General features: G+C 41.9%; 1 protein-coding gene across 1 annotated transcript in view; it reads right to left on the reverse strand.

The window, feature by feature from the left end:
* Positions 1-20171, reverse strand: part of EGFLAM (EGF-like, fibronectin type III and laminin G domains) — a gene marked incomplete at its 5' end in the record, with an annotated part of 55000 nt that overhangs the window by 22143 nt on the left and 12686 nt on the right. Inside the window, 7 exons of the mRNA XM_008946164.1 lie at positions 1559-1748; positions 4225-4369; positions 5447-5547; positions 6796-6896; positions 9369-9705; positions 9953-10068; positions 18018-18184. Of these exons, the coding sequence (XP_008944412.1) occupies positions 1559-1748; positions 4225-4369; positions 5447-5547; positions 6796-6896; positions 9369-9705; positions 9953-10068; positions 18018-18184 (1157 nt within the window). The remainder of the gene's footprint in view (positions 1-1558; positions 1749-4224; positions 4370-5446; positions 5548-6795; positions 6897-9368; positions 9706-9952; positions 10069-18017; positions 18185-20171) is intronic.

Raw genomic sequence — 20171 nt, forward strand, 5'->3', positions numbered from 1 at the left:
CCTCCTCTCCACCCTCAATTCTATGTACCACAGCACTCCTGATTTATATGCTACGCCAACAGAAAAGAAACAAATGACTGGCTAGTAAAAACCATCCCTAGATGCTAGTAGGGTTCACTTGCAGTTATTTATTTTAAGCTTAACTTATATGGTATATTGTTTTCAAGTCTCTCCTGGTACAGTTTCATGTAAGTCTGTGCAGTCACATAAGGCCAGTAAGGCTGTATCACTCAAGTCACACATGGCAGAACCCAGCATTATTTTCACTGATGCTGATTGTTAGTGCAGTAGTATGTGAAGCATTCATGGATGGGAATGAAGCTAGCCACAACCCAAAAGGCCATAGAGATTAGGGCTTGGAGAACTTCAGTACGGCTTTCATCTATCTATCTATCTGTCTATCTGTCTAAGTTCCATAAGATTCTCACTCTATCGTGAAATTACTCTCAGCTTCCAAAGTCTTATTCTTTTCAACATCTGCTTCTTGAGCCACTCTGTTCTCCCCCTGTATTGCACAGAAGTTGGGTCATGGTTTCTAGAGAATACAGAGCAATTGTTAGAAGGCTTCTCATTAATCACTTCCTTCTTGGGATGCCAAATGCACAGCTACAGAAGAGAAGAAAGATGACTTTGTGGTTGAAGCATTGCACAGGGAGTTCAGTGATATGGGGTCTACTTCCTGCCTTTAACACTTGCTTTCTGACTTGGGTTTACCCTTACTCTTGAACTGGTTAGACTGGGAGGTCATTAAAGCAAGTATGTTGCTGCCCTGCCTTTTCTTCAAGTGCCCATTACATGGATGAAATAGAGATGAATAAATAAGACAGGACTAGCTAATTAACTTCCATACTTCTCTATCTTTTAATCTGTGAAGAGGAGATAATGTTATAATACCACTTCATAAAGCTGCTGAAATAATTTATTCCATGATATTTTAAAAACATACTGTGACTCTGGAAATTAAAACAATGGACAGTCAACAGGAAAGCCTATTTGCCTCGGCAGTGATGGGGTTTAATGGGGAAAAGCCCTCCGTCATGGCCACAGCACTTCTGTGGGTCTGAAAGATCCCTGTGTTGCTCTGGACACATGCAATGATGCCTTTAGGCAAAACACATTTTGCTGGGTGCATAGTTTTAAATGCAAACACAGCATACATACTATTGATTTCTGATGATGCGACTGTGTCAGTTAGGAGCACGAAGAGGCATCCTGAGAGATGCAGCCAGAAATATGAGTGCAGAAGTAATTATATCGGCAACACTGAGCTTCCTGTTTGCCCACGAGAACTGATTTTACTGTTTTTTGTGCAGGATGACTGTGTCCACAAGGGGGGTTGGTATACTAAGCAGTGATGTTTATTTGCACAGTGCGATAAACCCTCCTATTACAGAACTGGGAAAAGCAATGTGCAAAGACACAGAGAAATACCGGGCCAAAAGCAGAGACCACACCATCCACCTCTCAAATCTGGACCATTGCTACATTTCTTTTTCAACAGGCAAAAAAGTGAACCCTGGTTTACCTCTGGTTAAAGACCCCATATCATTACACTTACCGACATCAGCACCACTGAGAGCTTTCCCCAATGGCCAGGGTCTCATATCAATTATCTTCCCATTGACACTGAGTGACTGAACACAGCCCTGAAATCCACGGTTGGTGCCTGTGGCTCTGACCAACCAGTACACACTGGGGGCACCGCCAACATAAAAGGGAGTCCGGAATGTAATTTTACTATATTGGCCCTGAAGGGAAAACAGAGCATGACATGATGTAGAACAGACATAACACAGGATAACTAATTAAGCCACACTGCATATAATCAATATTTTTTTCCCCACAAAGAATGTGTCAGAGAACATGTAGGTTGCTCCTTGGTGATTCCTTTTCATTAGTCATTCCTCCAATCAGTCTACCATTTCAAATTACTTTTTGCACTCACATCCATCATGTTAACATGGACTATTAAAAGCATAATAAAAAAAGTAAATGAAATCACTTATGTTCTGAGAAGAGACTGTGATCTGTCTTTTGCTGCAATTCCTTCCTTTGCTTTTGCCAAAATTGTTTGTCTTCTAAACTCTAAGCACTGGTGGACACAGACCAATGTGATACTGCCTTCTGGACAGAACCCAGCAAGTGCTTAGTGTTGAATAATAATGAAATGACAAAACAAAATCCAAAGAGTACAGCAAAGGCAAAAGCTGATAAAATTACAACTTCAGTAGGGTTTGCTCACTTTGCTTGTGCTATATTTGCTCCACCCCAATGCCCTTTTTTTTTTGTCATTAACCTTCCTATAGAAATTTAGGCATACAAGTTTACTAGCACTGCTATAATGCAGAGGAAGGAACAAAGAAAACCCCAAACCAGATCTTTTTGGACCACTGAATCAAATTCCATGCTACTGTGGGTAATGGAGTCATAATTCCTCCCATAAATTGATGAGAATATATGTCTTTCGCCTGATACTCAAAGGTTGTTACAAAACCTCACTGCCCTTTAGAAGAAAACAATCAAAATTTCCACATTTTTTTCATGACTAGTTTTTACCAGTGTGTCCTTCTGACAGCACTGACCTTTATCCTAAAAGCTTTCTGGATTTTTCAGCCCAACACTGCCTCCATAGTGTTTATAACATAAATTATATCCCCATAGCCTATATTCTGGCAGGCTAAATAAGCCAAGGTTATACTGAGCCTATAGGTTTTCACACTGCAGTGCACTGCAGAAACACATCAAACAGATGTCAGTTTCAGCAGGGAAAAATAATTTAGGTGAAGCCTGTGGCTAAAGAGAGTTCAAATGTCCACAGTGGTGGACATATGCCAGGGCTGTGGGCATACAGCTCTCCAGCCTGCCTCCAACTGCTTGCCATCTCCTGTTGCCTTTGATGCTCCTGCTCTCCATGGTCTGTCAAACTCCACTTCTTCTGGACTGTTCCAAGTTAAAATTAATCAGGTCAGAAAACACTTCACACTGCTAACACTAATCCAGGTCCTTCTAACTCGGACGAGCTGAGGAGGACTCACAGAAGCAACAATACCACAGGAGCAGCAAGTTCTGGTGTACAGCAGCACCTAGATCAACTAAGTTTTACCTGCTGTAGCTGCAGCTAGAAATATGTGTGTCCACTGTCAAACTCTCCTTGTAATAGACTTTGTGAACCATGATCCTCCTGCTAGCCTTTTGTTGCACTTTTTCTTCTTCAGCTTCATCTTACTTGGCTGTGGGTGATGATAGCTCTGCACAGCCACATGTTGCCTTACCAAAGGGCTGTGCTATGGCATTAGTCACTACCAGACATAGTTCTACTGATTCACAATTGCAATTGGTGTGGTCTCATAGCACTGATAACGTGACAGACAGTGAAAATAGCAATGCATGACAGTCAGTGAAATCCTCTCCTCAGCCATTCTATGGCTGATGAGAACTCAATGTGCAGGATTTTTTACCCTTCAGTGCTTGCACGTGGAAGTGTAAAGTAATAAGATGTTTGAAGATGCTTTTTTTCAGGGCTAGGGGCAGTATTCTAATAGCATCTCTCAGAGGGAAGAGGAAAGACATCTCAAAAAATTTAAAACTGTCTTTTTTTTCAGCACTTTAACGTCACTTCTTTTTTCTGGCCTGGCAACAGATAAGCAAGTCGAGACATCTTCTGCTATTATTCTTTATCCTGGCAGCCTCCTATGAAATTGTTGGTGTTAATATCAGTCAGGGCAGAGTGTCTATCTCCATTGTTGTACTTAAATCGATGTTCATGGTATACATGTAATTGCCCTTCTGTACACAGATATACATACGTGTGGCTATACGCATATTATACATAAATATACACGTGTCTAATTTTTCTGGCCGAGGAAACAGAACAGCTCTCTGAGCCTTGAAAACGAAAGCAAACAGGGACAGCAGCTGTAAAATCTGGCAAACTTTTAACAGCAGCCTGTACCTGAGATTAGCAAAGTGTACGAGAAGGGCAGCAGAGCAAGCACGGAGGACAACAGGGAAGCTATGATGGGATTCAGCACTGGGATATTTATCTATGTGATTTCTAGACTATGTATGTAGAAGAGTAATCTGTACACCCATCCAGGTTCACTAAATGCCCCAACACTGATAAATGTATCTTTTAAATCTGACCAGATTTCTGCTGGCAAGAAAAAAAAGTCATCATAATCTTGAGAAAGGCCAAGTTCAAGCTGCAGGTGAAGCATTACCTACCTGAGATTTTCCTGTCACTGGAGCATCATTGTCCACCCTGAGCCATCCATCCATCCCATCTCTGAACAGTGTGACACTGTGCCAGTTCCCCAGCTTGATTTTGTTTTCACTTGTTATGACTGCAACTCCAGTGCCACAGTTGAACCTGGTAGCATGAGAGGGCAAAGTGACAATCCCAGATTAACCAATAACTGAAAGCTATTTTTAGACTCCAAATATTGCCTTCGCTTCTGGGAACCTCTCTGGTTCACATCGCGTATTTCCTGACCACAGCTAAACTGGAGAGCAGGAATACATATGATCTATTCTAAGTTTCAAATGTCATTATCTGTCTTTCTCCCATGGAGAGATTTTTACCTTCTCTGGCTGCACCAAGCTCACTGCAAAGCTTGCCAACAGCTGAAAGTGTTTCAACATGGAAGGTATTACAATCTAAGTTCCTGCTATCATAGTAAGTTCTCTTAGGATTTTTTCCAGCTCTCAGGTGAATGGCAGTGCTACATTAATAACTCCGAGGTTCTATAAGAAACTCAGTATTGATTGACAAGACCTCCAGGACAGTCTCTTGCAGAGCTGAATGTCCACAAAACGTGACATTTTCTCTGACCACCATTCCCTGCAGGTGAATAGAAACACAACTGAGGCACATCACCCACTCTGTTATTCCCTATTTTCAGAGGACTCACCTTCCCCAGTACAGAGATCCTTGAGCTACTTCATATCTATGGGAATGCAAAAAAATCCCCTCCATCTTCGTTTAAAAAACTTGCAACTCTCATCTAAACAAGGTATATAAGATGACATTCCAAGCCCCTTGCTCGCATTAAATCCTTCATTTTGCTATGATATCTGTAGGTCCTTTTGCTGTAAAGCAGAAATTGACTATGCACAGCCTGATATGCCATAAGCTTAGCAAATGCAGTGGTTCACTGGCATTTCTAACATAGCAATGGGCCCTAGAGTAATGCCTTGGAGAAAACTGATCATTTCGCCTTTACACCAAGGTCTGAGTAAAAAGAGTTCAACAGTGCACATACCCACACACTGAAGAACGAGGAGAAAAAAAAAATATTGAAGAACTACAAAATGAAGTAATACTGTCCATTGTGTGCACTGCATGGGGCAGTCGTCAAAGACATGGCAAATACTCATCGCACAGAGCAGTCCCAGGAGGCAGCAATGACCCCTTCTCTTTACAGCAGATTTAGGGTGGAGCTTTTACCTGAACTGGATGCTACGTCGGATGATTGCTAGTGACATAAAATCACCACGACCATGTTCATTTTCTCCACAGTACAGCAGCAAACCATCTTCCGATTCAGCCTGCAGTCATTGGATCAACATGAAAAATCAGTGCAAGCCTCACAGTAACAGATAAATGCAAGCAGCACTGGGGGACTTTTCTCCAGAAAAGGGACAACATTTTTCAGACAGTGTTTTTAACTTAAAGAATCAGAAATTGGTTGGTCATTTTGATCCTGCATTTGAAAAACCTAGAAAAACATTGCCGTAGTGCTTAAATGGTTCAAGAACATCTCTCCTACTTACAGTATGATACTATCAGATCTAAAAAGAAGCCTGAAAGCATTAAAGACTGTCAGATATGTCTCATGTGAGACCTCCAAGAACAAAATCTAGCAAGGGTGTCCTAGCAAGCCTGTCAAGTGTAGAGACATCAGATTTACTGTAGATGAAGACACACACCCTGCTTCACATGTCCAGTGAGCCTGACTCTTTTCAAGCTGAACAACCTGTGCAGACAGGATTTCTCTCTATGTGCATAGCAGCTGACACAGTGGCTTTTTCACAGCCATCCCACATTTTAAGCTGACAAACTGACACAGAAGTGTGAGCTCACTACGTGAGGCAACAGCCTGCTGCTGCTGTAGTGACAGTCTCACGCCCAGGCTGGCAGGCTGGCAAGTCTGCCTTAAAAGAGAGCAGGGGTGCATCCAAAAGCTCAGCCATCCTGCTTATAGGCAGCCTCACCAGTTCAGCCCATAGTACACAGACAGCATTAATACAAGTCACTGTGGGATGTATCCCATCACCTCAAACCTATATTTTTAGCAGTCTAGTACCTTGTATGTATTAGTAGCCAATGTCCCAAACTTCAGAGACGGAAAATAATGCCTATTTAAATTCTGCAGGGGAAGACTGTATTTTGCTCAGTACAAGATCACAATTCCTTATACATAAAGATACTGCATGCTACTTCCAAACTGGAATTCACAAGAAGTCCAGGTCTGCTTCAGCCTATAGCTCATTCCCATGGCTATAACCTTGCCAACATACATTGCTGCTAGTCTGCAATACCAGCATTACTAGTCCCAGGGATTCTCTCATGCATTACCTATCAATAATGGATACGAATATTTTAGCCCTGTTCACCAACTTCCTTTGCATTCACTGAAGGTGAAATCAGATCTTTAGAGGTGAAGGTTATGTATAGGTTCACCACAAATACATCATAAGCTATACTGAAGCTGTTATCGTTCCACTGTCCACAGCATTAAAATATGCAAATAAAACTGAAAGCTCCTATGTGAGCTTGGAATTGCTTAAACTTACCCTGAATTCAAGAGTAATTTGAAATATCTGATAGGAGTTTTTTAGTGGTTCAAAGGTGATGTACGAGTAGCCAGAGAACTGAGGATACTGGATAATAATGTCTGAAAAGTAAAGACAGAAGCATGTTATTTAGCAGTTTCCTCCCATATAAAAATCGATAATAGATAACACCCGAGTGAAAATGAAAGGCAGAGTTCCTCCAGAGGCAGCCATTAGCCAGCAGCAGTCAACGATCAGTTAACCTATTGCCTTGTCCTCCCACCACCTTTCAAAACTAATTCTGTTATTCCCAAGGACTTGGTGAACTTGGAAACAAACCAGATACAGACGGCCAAATACTGCACAACAGTTCAACTGCTGTCTTCAGCGGAAATTTCTCCAGATTTTCATCCTTTTTATAGAAGATAGCACCCATCAACTTAATCTTCTTTTAAGAATTAATTTAAAACAGAGACAACAAAGTTATTTTCTGTTTTGAGGGCTTCTAAAAACATATGTGGGAAATGTGGCCAGACTGTATGCTGCTTTAGTCACTGCTGCTCCATAGCTGCTGTGTCCAGCATCTGCAAGCTGGCTCATAAGAGCCCAGCAGCTTTCAGCACTTCCCCCAAGTCAGCTCAGGGCAGAAGCTAAAGGGAGCGACAGGGACAAGAGGGTCCCTGCAGGCATCTCTCCACCCATGGCTGCAACAGTGACCCTTCATATTGCTGGCATTGTATGTCCTCACCCCTTGTTGTCTTATGTTACAAGTGCATCCTGGCTTCAGCACAGGAAAAGAAAACCAGTCTTACTGACAACTTTGCAGCTCATTTTCCTAAGAAGCACTGAGGAGACATCACTTCAGGCCTGAATTCTTATTTTTGCAGTGGATCTAAGTCTACTGAGGAAGGAAGGATAAAGAGTCCTATTCCTCTTTGCTATCTGAATACTGAGTGGGTTTTTCTTGCATATTTGGATCTGGATATAGCGCTCTCAGGTTTTTTTCTTTACAAGGTGTACATCTTAGGCTGAAGTGAAGAGAATCAGTGGTACAAACCTGAATGCAACTGCAGCACACAGCAATTAACTCAGGTTCTGGTCACGAGCAGAACTGACCGGACCAGAGCACCATGCGGTTGTTGCTTGTAAAGAAAAGTCTGGTTTTGTTCAGACTAATATACTATTTAACAATACTGGCTGCTGTGGAGGAATTAAGTACAAGGGAATACTGGTACATGAGGCTACTGCTTATCAAGGAATAACACGTTCCCTTGTGAGAAGAGTGGGTTTAGACTGACGCTAACAAACTTGCTCTGAAATTTGTATGTGGTTATGTCAGTTCAAATAAATCCTTGACTCTTCATACTTCATCAAGGCCAAAAATCACATCTGCAGCTGTTCCATATGGCTGCGTCACAACAAATTGTTTTCAGAATGAGCTCTTTTTACTGCATCACCAGGAGCAGAAGATCAAACACCGTCAGCGTCTGCATCCCTGATGCACAACACTGTACCTCCCGAATGTCTAACATAAGCCTATAGAATAATGTCCCTGATGCTCTGCTCTGCAGCAGGGTCTTGGCAGATCCGATCAGCATGCAGAGGGATGGATCAGCTCTTTCTTAGCTGGTGGGACAGAACCAATACAAGCAATGGAACACTTTCTTTGCATGGGCTCTGGCATTCATCTGACCTCTTGGTCACTAAACCAGAAGAAAAATAGCTCCAGGGGAAAAGAAAAGTGACCTGTTTCTGGCCTGGTAAGTGGGTTGGACTGGTTCACCAGGTGATCAGCCCAATATCAGGCCCAGCAAAAGGGCAAGGTTAAATATGCAGAGGGCAAGGACAGGAAGGTAGCAAGGGAAAGGGAAGCAGAATGGCCTCCTGCAGCTCAGCAAGCTCTTCTTCTGGATCAGCTACCCTGGAGGACATGTGGCAAGACCTGACTGGGACAGTCACACACCTTCATACTGACCCAGCCTTCAGCTAATGTCTTCTGAACTGGGGAGGGGATTTTGTTTCTCCCTTGCCCCAGACTGCCTAACACAAGTGCTGGGGCTCTCAGTCCAGCACTTCTGCCCTTCAGATCATAGGGAAAGCGTTCTCTGGAAATGGTTTTACAATGGGGGCTCTGTCTCACATCCCTGCTGCAGGATCAGCATCATTTGGTGGTCCACACACTGGTTATGTGGGTGGTTCAGAGCGTCAGCTGCAGGCAGAAGGCAAGGGTCAAAGCAAGGTTGAATGACCCTTCTGGATGCTGTAGATGCCATGACTGGACCCTGTCAGGCCTGAGCACCTACCAGCATACCTGGCTCCAACACCCTCCCACTCTTAGGTGGGGGAATGAGGATTAACCTTCCCTGTGCATCCTGACACGGGACCTCCATTCAGCTTTATTAATGAACTTCTTCACACCCAGCTGAGAAAAGAGAAGCAAAAAAGGCTTCTGGGACATGGAAGCTGTTGCTGTCCTTAGGGACCCATGAAGCCCTGCCAGCTACTCCCAGAGCACACCAATGTTCATTCATCACAAAGCTTCTCCTTGCCCTAGGCAAAGAGAAGCCAGGAGCAGTGGGCACGCAGAGACCTACCATCCTCACATGTCTCTCCTCCTTTTCCCAAGTTGCAGTGGCAGCGTGAGCCACCCCGGTCGTAGTCATTGATGCAAAAGCTGTCTGCAGAGCAGATGGCCTCATCGCAGGAGAGGTCAAAGAGGCGCAAGGCAGAAGATGTGCTGCCCCTTCTTGTCGCTCGAGTTGTTGTCACCCTTGCTGTGGTTGAAGGCTCTGTGGTGGTAGGAATGGAAGTAGTAGGTTCAGAAGTAGTTGTCAGGACCCGTGACAGGAGCCTGGAACTGGACCCTGGTGTGACCTTAGTTTTGACCAGAAATTTTCTGTTGCCTCCTTTGATAGCAGGAAGTGGTCTGAGCTGAAAGGAAATAAACACACACAAATTCAGTAAAACCAAAAATGCTATGTGGAAATGAAATTAGTGTCATCCAAGATAAAGATTTGAGGCAACAATATCATCCTCACTGAAGAAAAATACACAACCACATTATTAAGAAATCTGAGCACTTAATATCAGACATTAAACTTCCTGACAAGATTTGACACTTTAAAATACAGAGATTATAAAGAAAACAGAAATGCCAGAGTGAAATCTTGAAATTTACCTCTTCTATGTAAATGTCGTAATCTGAGTCATCGATATCAAATCCATCATCATCACCAGTCACTGTGTCTGTGATATACCGATGCCCATAGCTTCCACTTCCCAACTCCTCAGAGCCTAAAAAAACACAACTGGCATATTCAGTTCATATATTTTTTTTCTGTTTACAAACAGCAGCTCAGATCTTACCATCCCCTGATTCACCACACTGAAATCTGGTGTTAATGTTCCCTGTGCAGACAAGGTAACTGTCAGCCTGAAGATGGAAGACACTGTCTTAACGGACACACATGCAACTTAAAACAAGGTGAAGATCTTAATTTTTTCACCTAAGTGACAGCTCTGAATCTTTTCAGCATGGACATTTTAATAACTGAATTGGTCTTAGAACACACTTCTTCCTTCCATAAACACACAGTCCTGTATCTGCCCTACTGGCAACCAAGTAGCTGGAATAGCAAGAGATGCATCTAGGTAGGGCTTCTCTGGCACACTCTCCTTAGGACTTTATCTGCCTCCACCACCTCAAATGCTCTTGAAATTAACATCCTAAGTGTATTTTTAGGCTATTTTCTAAAGTGCGTTTTAACACCTCGAAAAAAGAAACACGTACAAACATCATGCGTGTTTCACATGTAAAACCTGCTGCTGCCTCTCCCTGGAGCACTGAACCACGCTGTGAAGGACTCCGGGCTGGAACAGCCAGCTTGAACAGTAAGAGCATCTTCACAGGAAATAGCTGTGTTTTTTCTGCACTTTACATAGTAAATCCTGCTTTTAAAATTGTTTAGGCTTTTTAGCTATTAAAATTTACCAAAATTCATTAAGAAAGATAATACAGGTAACTGCATCACTATCCTTACTTGTCATTTCAGCAAGGTTAAGAATATACAGACACTTGGTAACCATTAAAACAGCAGACTTCACACATCTGCTTTTCCCATAATATATTTTTACTTAAAAACAGGATAGGTAACAGCAGCTTTACAAAGCCTCTCTATGGGCTGACTATGTGTGTTTATTTTAGCAGCCACAAGCTCGCATATTTTCTCACGAGTTAGGAAGTCCTTCACACTGCAGCATGCAGAGACACAAAGTCTTGCTGGGCAGTGGTTGTCTGCAGAAAGGAGACCTGACAACCTAGAAAATGCCACATGATAGTAGTGAGAGCTTCACTGCAAACACTGAACAACCTGATGGAGCCAGCAAAAGTTAGCCACCTGCAGAGGAAGCGTGAGGGCACAGTGCTACCAGGCCATTTGAGCCAATCTAACTGGGGTCAGCTGTCTCCCACCTCAGTGGAGAATAAAGGAAAAGTATCTCACTGACCTGCTTCAGGCCGGAGAGCACTCGTCTAAATCTTTATGTACTCTCTCCTCCTTTGACGTGACTGCAAACCAGAAATCCTGGCAGACAGTTATGAAACCAAGTATATGTGTACCAGATATGAATGAATGCATGCTCAGCTGGCTAATTGGTTGCCCATAATATGCTCTATGAGTGTTACTTATCAATGGGGTTTACATATTATATCAGCATATAGCAAAATCAAAGGCAAATGACTACAGGTAATGAGGGGCACACACTTGCAAACAAAACAGCATGTTAGACCACAAGAGAATGTGTATAAGCCAAGCCCTCCCACTCTAACATCTATGCCTATCATCTGCAGATAATACAATTTAACTGTATTTTAAACAGAAGTATTCAGCACAAAGTTCTACCAACAAAGCTAAGCAGAGAACTCATAGCTTTATGACTGGTAATGAGATGAGGAAAACTGGACAAACTACATCCAGATTATTTCTGCTAGTGACTGTGAATGCATAGGCAAAGGAGTACTACTGGAGAAACAAACTGCACACTGATAAACTGGCCCCAGTCCTGCATTCGTTATAGAAACAACAGTTATCAAAATATGAGCAAAATCTCTTACTCCTAGTACTCACTTGTATAGTACCCCAGTTTAATCACCACCACAGGATAATTTTACTTCAGGTAGAAAGAACAGAATAGAAAGAACAGAACAGACTAGACTAGACTAGAATAATTTTGTTTGCTTGGGAGGGACCTACAAGGATCATAAAGCTGAACTGTAAGTTTGACCTCTTCCATCCACCACTAGATCAGAATCTCCTTCTTTGGCAACAGTGCTTTTACAAGACATGTATTACCAAAAAATTTAATTTCAGTGTGCAAGACCTCAAACATAGGTATTATAAATATAACTTGCAGTTTAACAGGAAGTATATGAACAAAGCAGAGCCCAGCACTAACTCAGCTCCCAGCAGAGGCAGCAATTTTCAGCTCACTGGTATACTGATGCTTTTAAGTCAGGTCTGTAGTATTTCTTGTTGCCTCTATATTGCGTGTTTGGAATTATTTCAGAACTAACCTGATTGTTCTTATGAATTGAATTGGAATTTACCTAGGCATAACAGAAACTATCATAAAGATAAGCTGCAAGAAAGAAAGGAGAAATCATAACCATGTGTCAGGGAAAGCAATCTAATCTGTATTCAAACTGTAATACACCAACTCCATCTTCTAATTTAGAAGCCACAAGCTACAAAATAAACATCTGTTTAGTCCAAATTCTGCCACATTTTTTCACTTCTCAAGCAAACCTTCTGTTGGCTTAATGGGTTTTAGGTTCTATAAGGATGGCAGGAAAAACGCAACACAGAGAACAACATATGTCACATGTAGGAAAACGTCGGTCCTCAAATTCATATTCAGATATGCACACTTGCTTACATGTATAGACATGATTTGAATGCCATACCAGTTTTACAGAAGTGTAACTCTCCTGATTTGAATGGAGTTATCACTAAACTACATCAATAACCACCAGCATGCAATGAGACCTGGTAACTTAGGTGAGTCGGGCAGTTCCCAAGCAGAAGGTGTGCCTCTTTCACCTGGCAGACCAAAATGTTCCATGATTTTCCAGTGAAAGACCTTGAGGGATGAGATGTACCCACTCCTTTAAACCAGATAATGACTACTTTCACTTTATTGAACTGGTACGACATTTACAGCCTGGAAAACACATACAAGGGATGGCTTATTGTGGCTGGTAGAAAAGTCTGCTTTGAGGTCCTTCCTCAAGAGAATTTCAGGATGTACGTTTGGCAACACCAGAGAAAGTACAACCTCAGAAGGTGTCCTAACATCCACGGGTCTCTAGCAGGGCCCCAGATCCCTGCTTTTGCTTCTCCCTGGCGTAGAGTTTCAGCCAGCACATGCTAAATTACTCTCCCTGCTGATCTGAGAGCAGTTTTAGTAACACATAATGCACCCGGCAGCAATGAAGTCATGGAGATGTACCCTCTTCTAGCTATGCTTAATTTATACAGGTGAGTACACACAGAAATGACGACCTCATCTAACAGCTCACTGGCTTCTCAGTTGCCTTGCTCTTCCTACATTTCCTGTCTGCTGACTGGATGTGACGATACTTAAATGTGATACGATGCAGTAAAACTACAAAACAAACAGAAAGCAGAGAATCTTAAAGGACTTCTTGCAGAGAAACGTCCACACAAGCCCATCTCTTAAGAGCACTGTGCTGCTTGGGTGGAGAGCTCATCTAGGTTATCTCATGGTGGCAAATCAGACACAAGTAGGCAAAGTGGTGCTATGCAAATACCAAAACAATGACTACAGAGATTATAAGCGTGCTATATTTAATTAAATCCGTGTTTCAATGTACAAGAAGATGAAGCCTATTTAAGACCCTCTACCAGGTCCTATAATCCTGTTTAATAATTAATTGGAAAACCTGCTGGGAGTCATGAACCTCAGACAGCTTCCTTCCAAATAATCAGGGATTAAGTTACACCAAAGAAATCTTTCACAAAACAAATATAAAGCCACACAAGCTTTTCTTTTGCTGATTAGGTGGTCACCAGCATACTGATCAGAAGACACAGGTGAGTGGGGAACGAAGACCCCTCGGCAGCCCCCAGTGTGGGTAGATTAAGTGGAAGTGTTAAGAATGATTGCCTTCATGCAGAATCCCCCACAGGTCTAAAACCAAAATACATCAGGGACATTTTAATCTGAGCTTTATTCTTGTCAGTGACTCACAGTGAAGCACTGCATATTGTTTGGCCTGTCTCTTGCTTTCCATTCCTGTCCCTATAAACACAAACACTGCCTTTATAAAGCCTTTGGTGATCTGTGGGAAACAGTCTTGTAGAAAGCTTTCTTCATTTGCTATCTCCTGGACACATCACCATGATACAAATCAAGGGTTTGGCCAAAGGGACTGCCCTTTCATCTGCATGAACCTCAGCTGACAAGCATCATGCAGAATAATGAAGCACCTGTGCTAATGTCTTGCTCAGTATTAGCCAGAGCATATGGAATCCCGGACTTGTGAGAAGTCAAGTAGTAACAGCCAGGACCAGAGGAAGGGATGTACCCAAATTAAGCAGCCACTTCTGTCACATTTGCTGTGGAGGCAAGCAGGAGGTTATTTTTAACAGAAGACGCTTCCTCTGTTGGTCTGGCAAAGCCCAAGGCTGATGACCTTCCAGACACAGTGCAAACCCCATCTGTTTCCCCAGGAGATGAAGGGTATTTAAGTCATGCAGGTGATGACATTTTGTTTGTCTGATTCTTTCGGACAGTTTATTTTGTTGTTACTAAACTGGATATGTGCAATATTTAGCTTTCAAGTAAATTGTCCACAATACATTGAAAGATTCAATATAGAAAAAAATGCAGCAAAAATATAAGTGAAATATCCATAACCTGCATCTGTAATTAAGGAAGGCAACAAAAACTGATTTATTACATCAGCTCCCCCTAGAAGAAAATATGAAACCAACCACAAACAAATGAGAACCCTTGGGGAAACTTGCCCTCTTTTTCCTCCCTGAAAATGGAGCAATGTAACATAAACCAAGCTGCATTTTTCACTAGGTGAGAGGTAACAGCTTATAATCAAAGCCACATGCTCTACTTGTAAGGACCTTGGGAGGTCTGTCACAGTAGGTGATACCATCAGCATCTCTTCAGAGGAACATTTTGGCAAATAAAGACAATGGTTTCCCATGCTGATGTGAAACAATGCAGTCAGGAGCAGTGCAAAGCCAGACACCTTTTAAAACCAAAATGAGAGAACTACATGTGAGAATGACATGAACTCTAGCAGAAAACATCCCCAAGTAATGTGGAGTCAGTGTCTGCAGGACTCACGTCTCTCTCAGCCTGCCTAGAAGAGCTGCAAGAAACTGCACAAAGCAACATGAACCCTGAAAGTCCACTGCATTTGAAGCAACGCTCGGAATTTGTTCTTCAGTTAAAGTATCAGAAAAACACTTATGCATGTTGTATTTCAAAATAAGCATTAAAAAAACAGGATATGAAGGCATAAAGCTACAAATTTTTAAAATCCAGACACACTAAGGACCTTAGTGCCAGCAATATGTGGACTAAGTATAATGCAAAGGAGCCAGTTATAGTATGAACTTCTGCCAGCTTCCTAAGATATTTGAGGTATATATACACGGGCAGTGAGAAAATAGCATTAAATATCTGTGCCACGTTCCCCTCTTTACATGAAAGGAAGAACCATGGTAATAATGAAGATGGTAATTCCTAGGATGTGCACTCTGAGGAGCAAGGATGGTTCATTTCCAAAAGTACCAACTGACTGACACCCTTCCAGCAACAACAAGTGACTAAGAAGTATCTGCTGGCACCTTGAGAGAATCAGGCATCTGAAGCCATCTGAGATGTATTAGGGTACCTGAGACATTCCCACAGAACTATCAGGTGTCTGGGAGATGCCTGGGAGGCCCATGCCCTCCTGCAGGGACAGCTGAGAACCACAGGATCTAGAGGACCTCAGCTCCACCAAATGGCTACACCTGAGCAGCAGAAACAAATGATTAACTGGGCGAAAGAAGGTAAGTATTGTCTTTCCGCCTGCTAGAAGGTGCCAGGTACCTACAGATACATAATGAGAACTAGGACTGATTTTTATTTGGTTGCTGTTAACATGCATTTCTTTGCTACATGAAACTTGTCAACAGTTTAAATTACTCCTCAAGATTTTTTTAGTTTTGAGAAAAAAAGCAATGTTCAGACTATGCATGGCTTTAATCAAGAACAGTGCGCCACAGAAGTTTAGCTCTTCTACTAATGCTCCATGTCCTTGTGTATCTGGTTAACATTAAACCAGTCTCTCTCACAGACACCACAAATAAAACCAAGTAAGAGCTGCTATACTCAGTTGTACTCCTTGTAGAAAGCTGCAGAACTTTTTTCTAAAGGCATGCATTCTCTCTTGCCTTTGAACACCAATCCTTGATCCCCAAAAAGCTGGTTGTTGTGAAGGTAACAAGGATAACACAGGCTTTCATTCATAGTGGTTATATGTAGTTTTCAAGCCTATTTGCAAAATCCACCCTGGAAACTAAGAGCAGACTGGCAAAGGAATCGCATTTGCATTTGTGAAAGGGCTCCGTTTGTCAAATCAGCTCTAAGTACAAGTGACCAGGGGCAGGGCTGAATCACATCACGGACGTGAGGTGGCCCCAGGCTGCAGGACGTCTGTCCACTTGCTAGGGTCTCCTCCAAGCACTGCCAGCCCCTTGGTGCGGGGAGATCAACCTCATCCACAGCAGTACCCACATGGACTAGCACAGAGTTTTGAGCCTGTTCAGAGAGCTCTGCAGCATGCCTAACACAGTCACTTTTCAGATCTGGTCCAGGCACAGAGAATCAAATTCATGCTTCCTATAAACCTCTCCAGAATGTTCATATACAACGTTCGTATACATCGGGCATGAATTTGATTCCAAGCTGTAGTGACTGAAGTCCATGTCTAGGAGCCATCTTGACAGATGTCTGCTGAATAGGCACCTTCCAAAAGCAAATTGCCTTTTCTGAAGTGCCACAGTAGCAGGCACAGCATGAAGAATACCCCACCCTTTTTAACACAGATGAACACTTTAACTTTTCTGACTAAAGTTAATTAGTGAGCTAATTAATGCGTTAAAATCATATCCAGGCATTTTCTTGTGTGGTATTTTGTCCACTGTAAATGCCTTCAAAACTGGAATGTAAACGTACTGAGACCTTGTAAACACAATAAAAACTTTGGCACTTTAAGGGTATAGCTCAGTTAGTCCTCCTATCCTACCAGCCTTGGCTGTGCTTCCTGCATTGACTCTTTTTTTTTTTTCTTTTTTTGTGACATTGGGGTTTTTCTTATATGAGAGACATGATTTACATAATTCCTAACATGCTCTGTGTCAGCTTGGTTTGGATTCTTACATACAACTATGATTTTGAAGGTGATGAGGTGCAACAACACCTCAAAGTGAGCCCACAGAGACACTAGCACTGACAGAGGATTATATCCTGAAGAAGGCCACCAGCAGATGGGCTCATTACCTACTCCTTATTGCAGTGTGCAAGGCCTACATAGCTACAGAGATGTGAATGTAATAGTTAACCAGTTGTAATTATTCAAGTATGCTGAATGCATTTTCACCAAATAATTTTGCTATAAAGCTTCTGATCAAAAAGGGATGCTTATTTTGTTATATCATTATTTTCATGATTGCGCTGAATAGTTTAAGAGCCTTACTCTTCAGAAATAGCATAGATTTGCTTTGGGCTTTCTGAGTTGTTTAAATTGTAAATGTACCACAGAAGGTTCAGTTTCAAAGAACAGAAAAAAAAAAAAAGATGACCAATAGGCTTGTCTTTCTCATTTCTTCCCATGAAGAAGTTCTGTAAGAAGCCAGTACAAAAGTCAGTAAGCAGCTATCCAAAAATATCCAGCAATGACCTCCAGGGCAGAGAAGCGACATGAGAGCATTTCTGCTTGGTGCTTTTCAAATCTTTGCTTGTGGCTCAACTTTCACAGGATGCTGCAAGCTCCACAGAGAGGACCAAGAGGTGTCAGACTGGGGGAGCCTATGCTTGGAAAATGACTCCTTCCACCAGCAGCCCTCCACAGGCTACCCCAGATACACTTTGTTCACAGGTATGTTTTATTTTTATATAGCTTTAATTATAAAAAAAAAGGTGGTTCTACTCACTGAACGTTCGGATGACGTCACTTGGTTCACTGGCAGGACTGGATCCATAGGAGTTTGCTGCTCGGACAGCAAACTGATATTTGGTGTTTGGGAGAAGTCCTTTGAGAACCATGGACTCCATCTGGATCTGCTCTCTTATTACCGTCCAATTGCTGTCAAGGTCTGGCCTTCAGGATCAAATAAAGCCAAGATCATAAATAATTAAAGCTGGCTGTATAACTTAATTGTCTTTAAACTTTCCTGGGAAATACACAAAATAAATGAGATATAAGCCCGTTAAATCATCACTGAAATCCTTCGCTCTTAAGGGGCCAGATTCTGCAACTATTATGAAGCTGCAAAGCCTGTGATATCAAAACTATACAGTGATACAAACCCAATATTCAGACTTTGCTTATAAAGCCAAGGAGGTTGTTTAGAGGACAGTTTGACAAGTTCTGCTTTTTTCAGGGACTTGGGGTTCAGAGGTTTCAAGGGGTTGTATACTGCCTGCATCTCCCAATCCCTTATTTGGCTATATAAAGCAACATTTCACAGCTGAGAGAAAGATCCTGGTTTATTTCTAAGAGTTTGTGCTCTAATGTCACTACTTCAAACAGATGCTTGTATATGTTTGTATACATGTATATATGTATATAAGCAGTAGCAGGATGAGAACTGAATATTTGATCTCCCAGCCAATAAGATGAATCCACTGAAACTGGAAAATCTGGATCCAAAGTCTTCACTTCATTAAAACAAAACAAAACAAAACAAAACAAAACAAAACAAAACAAAACAAAATAAAACAAAACACCAAAAAACCAAACAAACACAAAACCAACCACAGAACAGTAATGCAGAGAATCTGGTCCATGTATATGCATTTTGCAACAAAATTCCCACTTCTGTGTTTGGGCAATGCCTGGTTAAGTCCTGCTTCATACTGGAAGCCAGCTGCCAATAAATGCCTGTTCTAAGTGCCATTATAATCCACCTGAGATCAGTACAACTGTTCACATGGCAGTTTGGTCTCACATGTTTAAGTTCATACGCAGAGGGACATCAGAAAGGCAAGGACTACTTAAAATACTTTGGGAAAGTATTCTGATGCTTTTTCAGCATTTCTACTCTCTCAAAACATGGTCTTTTATTAAGGAGAAAACAGAATGAGAATATAAACAAAAACACACAAAATAAAAATGTAAACATTAAGTCTAGGCCGCTCAAAATATTCAAATTGAAGCCTATGAAAGTAAAATAGGGACAGAAATTACTTTCAGAGAAAATTATTCCAGTGTCCTTTCCTAAGATGTCCTGGAGATATTTATTACAGGAAACAACCTCCAAGCGCTCCCTAAATCTAGCAATGTTTACATAGGACTAGCTGCAAATGTCTCCAACAGTGTTCCAATGAAAATTATAGCACAAGGCAGGCATTTTGTATTTGTTTATTTGCAGCTGGAAGGAAATGCCAAAGTTAATGTATGTTTTCTTTTACCAGTCAATACAAGATTTATTGATTAATGAGGTTTCATTGCTTTGTGCCAGGAGGGCAAATGCAGTGACAAAGCAGCAGCTACTAGCTGCCTGGCTCCTTTGTGTAACAGCACATGGACACAAATATTTAACTGTCTCACTAAAAACAAAAATAAAATCAGACAAATCCACAAGATGTATAATGACAGCTAAACAGACCATCTTAAGTTACCCTCCACCACCATTTCCTGGTAGACAGGAGGGCATTTATTTTGGCTACTCTTCCATTGTTTCCCTTCTCTGAGCTTCTGATGTCTGTGCCAAAATGAAAAAGTATAGTGTTTTTCAAAAGAAAGCTGTTAACATCGCTTCCTTCCACACGCCCGCTTAATAGTGTTTTCAGTTTTCCTGTACACATCTTTTTTTGGCTCTAATTCCAGTCCAAGGAATTCCTGCTAGCTCAAGGGCTGCCTCACCATCTCTTTGCAACAGACACATTTCCCACATGGAAACAGATGTCTCTGACAAAGCAACCCAAAGGAGGCATTGCACCCTACAGAGACTCAGAAGACAACACAAACTGTAGTCTGGCCTTCAACTTCACTGACTGGCTCTTGCAAGACTTCCTTCTGCAGAAGTGAATAATGAAAGAAATGCCTACAAACGTGTAAGCATCTGCAGCTGAAGGAGAGGGAA

Source organism: Merops nubicus, unplaced genomic scaffold (genome assembly GCF_000691845.1).
Source record: "Merops nubicus isolate BGI_N331 unplaced genomic scaffold, ASM69184v1 scaffold32328, whole genome shotgun sequence".
Classification (NCBI taxonomy): domain Eukaryota; kingdom Metazoa; phylum Chordata; class Aves; order Coraciiformes; family Meropidae; genus Merops; species Merops nubicus.